This window comes from Juglans microcarpa x Juglans regia, chromosome 3S (assembly GCF_004785595.1).
Source record: "Juglans microcarpa x Juglans regia isolate MS1-56 chromosome 3S, Jm3101_v1.0, whole genome shotgun sequence".
Taxonomy (NCBI): Eukaryota; Viridiplantae; Streptophyta; class Magnoliopsida; order Fagales; family Juglandaceae; genus Juglans; species Juglans microcarpa x Juglans regia.
In genome coordinates, this window is record NC_054599.1 from 14,879,606 (window position 1) to 14,888,725 (window position 9,120).

Sequence of the window (9,120 nt, forward strand, 5' to 3'; positions counted from 1 at the left end):
TTTTAACTTTCAAAAAAAAAAAAAAGTTGGAAGGTATGACTATATGAAGATGAAATACTCTTTTGTTTTTCTCTCTTTTTTTTCTTAGCTTTCAGGGTATTCTGTTGTTAGCATGGAATGAACTGTCTCGGTTTAGCATAGAAGATCTTAGGAGTTGTGGCATCTGCTAGATTTTGTATTAACAACCAAAGTCAGTTCAGTAGTCAAATTCTAGAAACTTAACAAAATTAGGAAAATAAATGTACAACAAAATAAAATTAAATTAAAACTTGATGCACAGGTAATGTAACGATGTGGTCCAATAATTCTAAGATCGGAATATTGATAATTTTTATTGGGCTTAAATTATATTTAATGGGTCATATTGGATAAGTCTCATGAACGATAAATTATTGATATTGATTAGGAGTTTTCATTACGCTTAATAACTTGGTTAATCTATTTATTATTGAACGAGTTAGACTCCTTTTAGAATTTAAGAATCGACCATAAGAAATTTATTTCAATTTTAAATATCACTAATTGAAGTCTCATTCGCAGTATCAATCACTGCCAATCATATATTGAATGAACTACTAGATCATGTTTTTAAATTCAAACTCTCTTCTTAGATGATCACGACTGAGTGTCCAATAGATTAGTGTCACTACATGTATTAACTGAGTCCAACTTAAACTCGTTGACACCCTCTCTCAAATCTCTCTATAAATATCTCCATTCCGTATGTTATTTAGAAAAAACCATAAACCTTCATATGTGCAACGACTGAACCCAAGATATCCAATCCAGCACCATGCGTGTCCCACATTCACCATGTCAATAGTCGACTGCCTTATTCATCTCACAACATCCCTCATATTCTCTCTCCTTCTAATTCATATGCTTGATTTCATGTCGAAAATATTAGACTGACGTTGCGAGGTAAATAGCTTAATCATAAAATTAGGATTATCATACGTTAGCTAGTTATATATATTATTATTAAATCCAGATCTTCAAAAGCCAGTATTTATGTACCATGTCATGAATTTGCAAGCACGTTATTCACCATATTTCATTCCATATATTATAGTTATGCATGTATTATGCATCTCATACATCTAACATTAAATAAGACACGTAAGCTTTTCATAAGATCATGTGTAACATAAACTCAAAATAGTTAACCAAATGGTCATTAGATACATGGTACTAATGCGAATTTATGAGTGGACGTGCAAGCCATGAACCTAAGCATGGTCCACCATAGTATGCTAAAATACTATTAGCAGCTCCCATTGCGGCTGTGGGATATAGGACCGATGCACAACCTTACACACATGGTTAAGTGTGTGAGCCAATAAGATAAATATGATAAGTCAGATAACTTAAGACAAGTTATGCATGACATAAATATATGTATGAATGATCATGATTTTAAACTCTAAATGTTTTATGAGTTTACATTATGATAGACTTATTATTTGATATTCGACTCATTTAATTTGTTTTATGCTTTTAAACCACCCAGTCAAAATATTTATGAAAATAGAGTTGCAGAACAGAACTAAGTCCAGGGAAGTGTGGCAGATCATGTACATAGATTTTAAATTATAATTTTTATGACACAAATTTTGAGAAATTTTAATAAATATTTCCGAGCATTCATTCATGATCTTAATATTTTATTAAAGAATGATTTTATTTTTTATATAGAATCTTTGTATCTGACGTTCCATTAAAAATAAATTTTTAAGTCACGGTCAATAGTAGCACTCAGCTCTTGAGAATTTTTAAAAATGACTTTATTATTAACTATGAGGTGTGGGATGTTATAGATAATCAGCTCAAGTACACTGATCTTTGCTTCTTAAACTAGATGCTAACCGTTTGGGTTTTTTCCTCCTTTTTTTGTTGGATTGGGACTAATATATATGGGCATATGGAGGAGCTTCACAATTTACATGAGGTATGGTTATCTTTACAGTTGCGAATGGCTTGTCTGGTTACTCTATTGCTGATCATAAAAGCATCCATATAGAATCCTTACCGGGCAAAGCCAAGATTGAGCTTTATCAGAATGATTATGTAGAGCTTGAACTTCTTGTACTGTCAACAAGCTTGAACCACTGGCTTCCTGGGTCACACATATCATCTCTGCTCATGCATTTGCAAGTATTTGTGACTATGGTATTAGTGGAGTCTACATCTAGGCAAACGGTAGCACCACTGTCAAGCTTGGTTGAGAGATGCATCTTTGAATCCGAGGCGGTTTCCCATTTTGAACCAGATCTGCTGCAGACTATTCCAAGTCTTGCTGGCTTTCCCAAATCTTGTGCTTGTAGGCAGAAATATGTTCCCTTTACGGTTAAAGTTTTCTGTGGTGTGTAGTTCCAGCCATCGGAGTCTGTGCAGGGACCCAACCTTAATGGCTCCTGCAGTCTTTTTCTTAGAACACAGAGACCAGTAGATGGATGGAAGATTAGTTTGTGTAGTCTAGTTTGCAATAGACCAGGCCCTGCAAGTCACATGAGCACAATCCTGAAATGTCGAAAGGATGATAGTAGTTAAAATGAAGATGAAAGGCATTTATCATCATTAATATACCTCGAAAAGGAGATTGCAGAGCAGAGATCCTTTGCAAGAATGCATTTCGTGTATCACACCAATTCCAATCAAGCACACCAAAGTTCTCATTTAATCCAGTAACTCCCTCTCTCATATAATAACTCCCAGCAAGTGTCCAGAGGGCCCAATCCAGGTCAAGTTCAGCTGCCACACCCGAGAAGCAATTCATATACCTGTTGTCATTCACACTGGTACCTCTTAGGTCTATCCCAAACTCACTCAAGAACAAAGGCCATCCTTGTTCCAACAAAAATCCTGACAATCTCATCATGTTATCTACCATTCTCCCGCATACTTGATTCAAATTGCCAGATTCCCATGCCATCCCATCTGAAAAACCATACCAGTGCGTCTCATACACTAGCTTTCCCGTGAATGTGAGGTCCACTGGTTGATTGTGGAGGAATGACAAGTTTTTGCCGTTGTTGAGGCCAGAGAGAATGATCAGAACATCTGGGTTTGCGGCATGCACTGCTTCTGCTCCCTTCTGCATGTACCTAGTTTGTTTGAAAACTGAAAATTAGAACCAACACAAATGAATTGAACACAAAGAACCATTGACAATTTGACATGAATCTATTTGTGGAGGAGCTGAGCATTGTGCACAAGATTAGGCCAGTCCTTTTATGTATGATGTACCTGTACCAATCATGCACGTTTTGTCTGGGGCCTCGAAGCTCATTCCTCAAGCTCATGCCGACAACATTGTCCACGCCATTGAATATGGTTGCCATCCGAGTTAGCCCCTCAATCCAGAGGTCCGGGTTGAAATACTGGTCGCCAAAGAACCCATTGCGATCAGAGTTGCTGCAACACCATCCGGGCTTGCTTATATGATTGTCCAATATGACCATCACGTTGTTAGCCCCCAAGCTAGACACTACCGCCTTAATTAGACATAAAATTTTGTCAAATACGATACAAGTGATAAAAATAATATCTCCATCTAAGTATTAGAGATTAAATGCGTAATTTTCGAATTTGGAGTTCTGCTGACACATCTTATTGGTTTCCTTAGAAAAGTTGAAATTATTAAACCAAAAATAATTTATCTAATTAACGTAGTAATTTTTATTACTAATTATTAGATTCTTTTAATTTCTTAGTATTTGTCTTTTTACTTTTCTCAATTCATGCATCTTTAGTTTTGTCACCCATAGATTCATAAAGGTTATTAACTTTAATCTTAATGGCCGTATATATTTACTTTGAGACGCTAGGCTCCGTTTGGATGTTGGAAGATACTGAGGTCAGCTTAATTCAGTCTAATTTTAAGCTGAATTTAACATCCAAATATCTAACTCTCAAATCATTAAGGTTAGGTTTGGATAGTGAGTTAACATGAGATGGGTTGAGATAAAAGTTAAAAGTAGAATAAAATATTGTTAAAATATTATTTTTTAATATTATTATTATTTTAAAATTTGAAAAAGTTGAATTGTTTATTGTATTTTATGTGAAAATTTGTGAAAGTTGAAATGATGAGATAAGATGAGATGGATTGAGAGTGTTCCTCAATCCAAACTGAGCCTAAACATCACTCAACTCAAACCCTCTTTACACATGGGACCCATAAGCTTTTTCAACCCAACACTTCTTTACATGTGAGACCCACAACTTTTTTCAACTTCTCATAAATATATAAGCTCCGTTTGGATTTAGAAAGTGTTTCATCTCATCTCATCTTATAATTACAACTTTTCCAAATTCTCACACAAAATATAATAAACAATTTAACATTTTCAAATCTCAAAAAAATAATAAAATTAAAAAATAATATTTTAACAATATTTTTTTCAACTTTTATCTAAAACCATCTCACCTCATCTCAGAATCCAAAGCAGCTCTAAGCTCAGCTCATCTTAACATCCAAACACATCTAAATTCATCTTAAGTAAGCCCACAACTCACTTCAATATCTCAATTCATTATTATTTATAAAGAATTCAACTCATCTCAACTCAACATTTAAACGATGCCTAAATAAATAGTTCTTAGCCCCTATCTCCGATGAAACAAAGTTTGTAAGATTTCTCGTCCATCACTAACATGAGAAAGCATAAGGAGAGAGAAGGTAAAGAAATTTAAGACACTTATAAAAAAAAAAAAAAAAAAAAGGTTAAGAAATTTAAGATGTTCAACGAAAATAGGAACATCAAAGTAAGTTTAAACTTAATATAATAATTAAAAAAATCTTAACTAATTATTCATATATAATATTTTTTATTTGATAAATTTAAATATTCATATGATCTATAGCAGTATACGACTAATATTATACAGAGAGAGAAGTGTTGGGAAAATCAAAAGATATTTATTCTTTTTTACGCAAGCGAAAAAAATATACATTATGAAGAAAATGACTATAAGATTAGAATATACTATTGCTAAGAGAGAGAGAGAGAGAGATTAACATGATATCACTGTCGTGGCAATCACCATCAGCCTCATTAACATTGTTATCATACTTATTCGAGTCATTATCGTCAATATTTATATATAGCCTATATTCACGCTTAAATATAAAATAAATAGAATATATATTGCATTACCAATATCGTAGTAAATATTAAAAAAGCAGCAAACATAAAATTAAACAAGAGTAAGCTATTAGATGAAATGAATTAAGATTAAATATAAATATTAAATAAAATATTATTAGAATATAATTTTTTAATATAATTTTTATTTTAAAATTTAAAAAAATTATAATAATTAAATAAAATGAATTAAAATGAGTTATAAAAAATAAAAAAATTAAAAAAAAAAAGAAAAAGAAAAGCCTTTTATAATATAAGCAAAGTTCAATCATTGACAAAACCAAACTCGTGAAGATAAGGATGTCCTCCCCTAACCTTTATAATATAAATATAAATAAATATAAATAGAATTTATTATTGAAAATATTTATTTTGTACATATGACGTAACATTATTTAAATCACACGTCTTCTTAAACGAATGTTAAAAATAATTAACTAAAATCATCCATGCAATGAATACAAAATATACACTGCTATAATAACTTCTCTATGAAGTTACTCTATATATATACACTCTAACACCGGTCGGTTTCGATCGGTTTTTAGCATAAAAAAACCTTGGTCGGTCGGTGTCGGTTTTCTCACAAAACCGAACCAAGATAGTCGGTTTTCTGGCCTACTCTCGTTTATGGGTTAACTTAACCAGGAGATTTGGGAATTAAGAAGAAGAGGGCTATTTTGTTGTTACCTGGAATGCTTGTAAGAGGGGAAGATCAACGATGGAGGGGTTGTTGACCTGGATTCCGACAACGGATTCAGACAGCCCAAGACTCTGAAAGGACTGTCGGACAGTGAGAGAAGCAAGAGAGTCGTTGGTGGCCAAAAAAAGCGGCCAAGTGAGCCTAACACAGTTGAATCCCATGGATTTGATCCTCTTGGAGATGGCGTCCATGGGCTGTTTGCTCAGTCCCTCCGCCACCACAGCTTCCATGTGTGACGCCCAGTTCACGCATGCCAGCTTTACCCTTTGCCCTTCATCGTCCACAATCCACCGTGAATCGGTGTACAGCGGTAAAGCTGAAACAGGCTTGCTTTGGAGTACGATGCTCGGAATCCACAGAATACAGAGGAAGAAGACGACAAAGAAGAAAAAGAACCTCCCCATATTGACTTTGTTTTGATTTTAGGAGGCCGAGGCGTTTGGGAAATTGGAGAGTTTGTCACCGCTATTTATACTAGATGATGGGCGTATATAATCACTTTGTTGCTTATTTTAGATGATAATTCAAAGTATTAAATTTAATTGATGATTAAAACATTAAATTTTAATAAAATATCGCTTAGATCTGAAAATATAGCCTTTAATTTTTTTTTCATTTTTTTTAATATTTCACTAAATTTCAATCAAATATTTAACATTTTGAACTTACTTATTAATAGAGAATATTCCCTACAAGTAGTTGGAAATACTAAACTTAAATTAAATATTAAATTTAAAAGGAAAGTTATTCATTATTTTAATTATTTGAGTTCATTTATAATTTAATATGAAAATTAATTTTCTAGACCTTATCACCCAACATCCATTCTCCCCATTTTTTAATCAAAACCATCATTCTACTGATCTTGGAACTAAAATGTTAAATTTTAAAATAGACATGTGGCCAATGAAATTCCAGGAATCATTGACTTATTTGTGTACAATGATGTTAGAATGATGTGATTCGTCACTTTAGAGATTTAGTATGTGAATTTCAATTACCCATTGTCATTGCAAACATGCCAACCAGTAATGTGTATGTGGCCAGGAATAAAATGCCCCCTTTTGCCATTGCTTGCACCCTTTTTTTTTTTCTCTGAAAGACTTGTAAGGCAATCTCTTTTTTTTTTTTTTTTTTAATCAAGCTTGATATATATTAGAGTAAAGGATACAAGATGTTCAAGGCGGATCAAACAAAAAATATCTAAAAGAGCTATGTAAGGGTATACTTCCAAATATCAAATTGGTAGCTATTCATTGCGCCACAGAATGCGCACATCAATTTGCAAATCGATAAATCTTGGTTAATTTCCATTGCCTATGTAAAGCGAAAAGGTCTTGTATGTCTTCAATGATGGGAAAATATGTCAGTTTGGTGCAGATAAAGAGTCTTCCACAGCGGAGATAACTAATTGAGAGTCTCCTTCAAAAATAGCCCGAGAATGCTGAGCGGAGGCAGCCATCTTAGTAGCTAGGAGAGTTGCCCTTGCTTCCGCCACTAGCAGGTTTTGAGAAGAAATTTTTTCAGTCTAAATCTCTAAGATGTTACCAAAGTGGTTCCTATATATTATAGAAATAACAGAGAAATTTTCCCTAACTTCAACATCAAAAGAGTAATTTATAAAGTCAAGAGGCGTAGGTTTCCATTTTTCAATCTTGTTTTTTTGCTTTCCCTTCCAGGCTTCTTTATAATGGTGATAGATACAACTCAGTTGTGCTTTGGCTTCATTCATGGAGAAAATGAGTTGATTGTGCACCATGTCATTCCTTTGCTTCCAGATAAAATCAATAATTATAACTGCAAAGAGCTGAAATGGATGAATCTCTGTGTCTTGAAGACCCAATTCTTCCTTTGGAGAAATAATCATTTTAATCCAATCTAATATTGAATGGATCGGCAAGTTTCCTAAATTCAGAGGCCATGAGCTTTGATTCCACAATATCTTCACTACTGGGCATTTAATAAATAGATGAAGTGAGGATTCTTCAACTTGATTGCGAAGCAGGCATTCTTCTAATGTTGAATTTGAGATGACTTCATTCACTCTTGTTTTTGTAGGGAGAATATTCCAGAGCAGCTTCCATAGTAGCAATTTGTGTCTATCATGAATTTTCAGCTTCCATATTGACTTAAAAAAATTTTGGGTTGCGTTCTGTTGAACTATTTCCTGGCCATTGACTACAACTTGGTAAGCCGATTTTACCGTGAATTCTCCATTATGAGATTGGACCCAAATTATTTTGTCTTGTTCTTGAGAGAAAATAGATAGAGGAATTTTCTGAATTTCATTGATACTCTCTTGCTCAAACAGATTTTACATTTTCCCTATATCCCAAGATCTTGGGCTGCTTGGGATGATGTCCGAGACCTTTAATTCTGGATGAGTCTGATCCATTCTTTGCAATGGTTTTGGTTTGAAATTTTCCTCCATAGGTATCCATGGTGTTGCCCAGATATTTGCCATGAGGCCATTATTGATCCGAAGGCATCTCCCTTTTCTAAGAATTTCTCTTGTGCTTAGAATTCATTTCCAGAAATATGAGTCTGATCCTCTGAGATATATTCCAGAAATCCAAATTTCTAAGATATTTCGCTGCCAGTATGTTGTGCGAAAGTCCATTCTGACTTTCACTCATTTCCCATCCCCTTTTTGCAAGTAGTGCTTGGTTAATGTTTGTCATTTGCCTTATTCCAAGACCCCTTGACATTTTTGGTAGGTATATGGATTTTCATGACTTGAGAGTCAAATTGTGAGTCTTATCCTTTGGGAAACCCGACCAAAAATTTTTAAAACTTGTATCTAAAATCTTGCACACAGTTTTGGGAAGCTAGAATGTTGACATAATATATGTTGGGATAGTACTGGCTACTATCTAATCGGCATTGTTCGGCCCGCTTGTGAAAGTAATTTTAATTTCCAACTTTCTAATTTTTCCTCCACTCTGTTTAGAAGTTCTTGGAAATTTTCTTTTTTGTTTCTACCAAAAGAAGTTGGAAAGCCCATATATTTCATCTTTTTTTAGGAGACTTTATATGGGAGCCATTGATGTATTGCTGACATTGTTACAGTATTGACATTTCTTGTAATAAAGATGGAAGACTTATGCAGGTTGATTTTCTGTCCTGACCACTCTTGGTATTTTGCTAGACTTTCAGAGATTACTTGGGCAATATTTGTGTTTGCTTTTGCAAAGATGATCGTGTCATCTACGAACAACAGATGTGAGACCAGTGGACTATGTCTACTTAGCTTTATTCCTTCCATCTTTC

The 9,120-nt window shown here is 33.8% G+C and overlaps 1 protein-coding gene across 1 annotated transcript; it reads right to left on the reverse strand.

Moving 5' to 3' along the window:
* Positions 1-1,764: 1,764 nt before the first annotated feature.
* Positions 1,765-6,310, reverse strand: LOC121258245 (glycosyl hydrolase 5 family protein-like). Its single transcript, XM_041159677.1, has 4 exons — positions 5,838-6,310; positions 3,247-3,494; positions 2,587-3,104; positions 1,765-2,497 (listed from the first exon to the last, which is right to left on the reverse strand). Exons 1-4 carry the CDS (start codon positions 6,252-6,254, stop codon positions 2,064-2,066), a joined length of 1,617 nt encoding a protein of 538 aa, XP_041015611.1. The 5' UTR covers positions 6,255-6,310; the 3' UTR covers positions 1,765-2,063.
* Positions 6,311-9,120: the final 2,810 nt, after the last annotated feature.

Coding starts and splice junctions, on each gene's coding strand:
- LOC121258245 (XM_041159677.1), bottom strand. CDS start 6,254: ATGGGGAGGTTCTTTTTCTTCTTTGTCGTCTTCTTCCTCTGTATTCTG. Junction 3,495..5,837: donor CCCTCTTACAAGCATTCCAG/GTAACAACAAAA, acceptor TGTCTAATTAAG/GCGGTAGTGTCTAGCTTGGG. Junction 2,498..2,586: donor TCTGCAATCTCCTTTTCGAG/GTATATTAATGA, acceptor TGTGACTTGCAG/GGCCTGGTCTATTGCAAACT.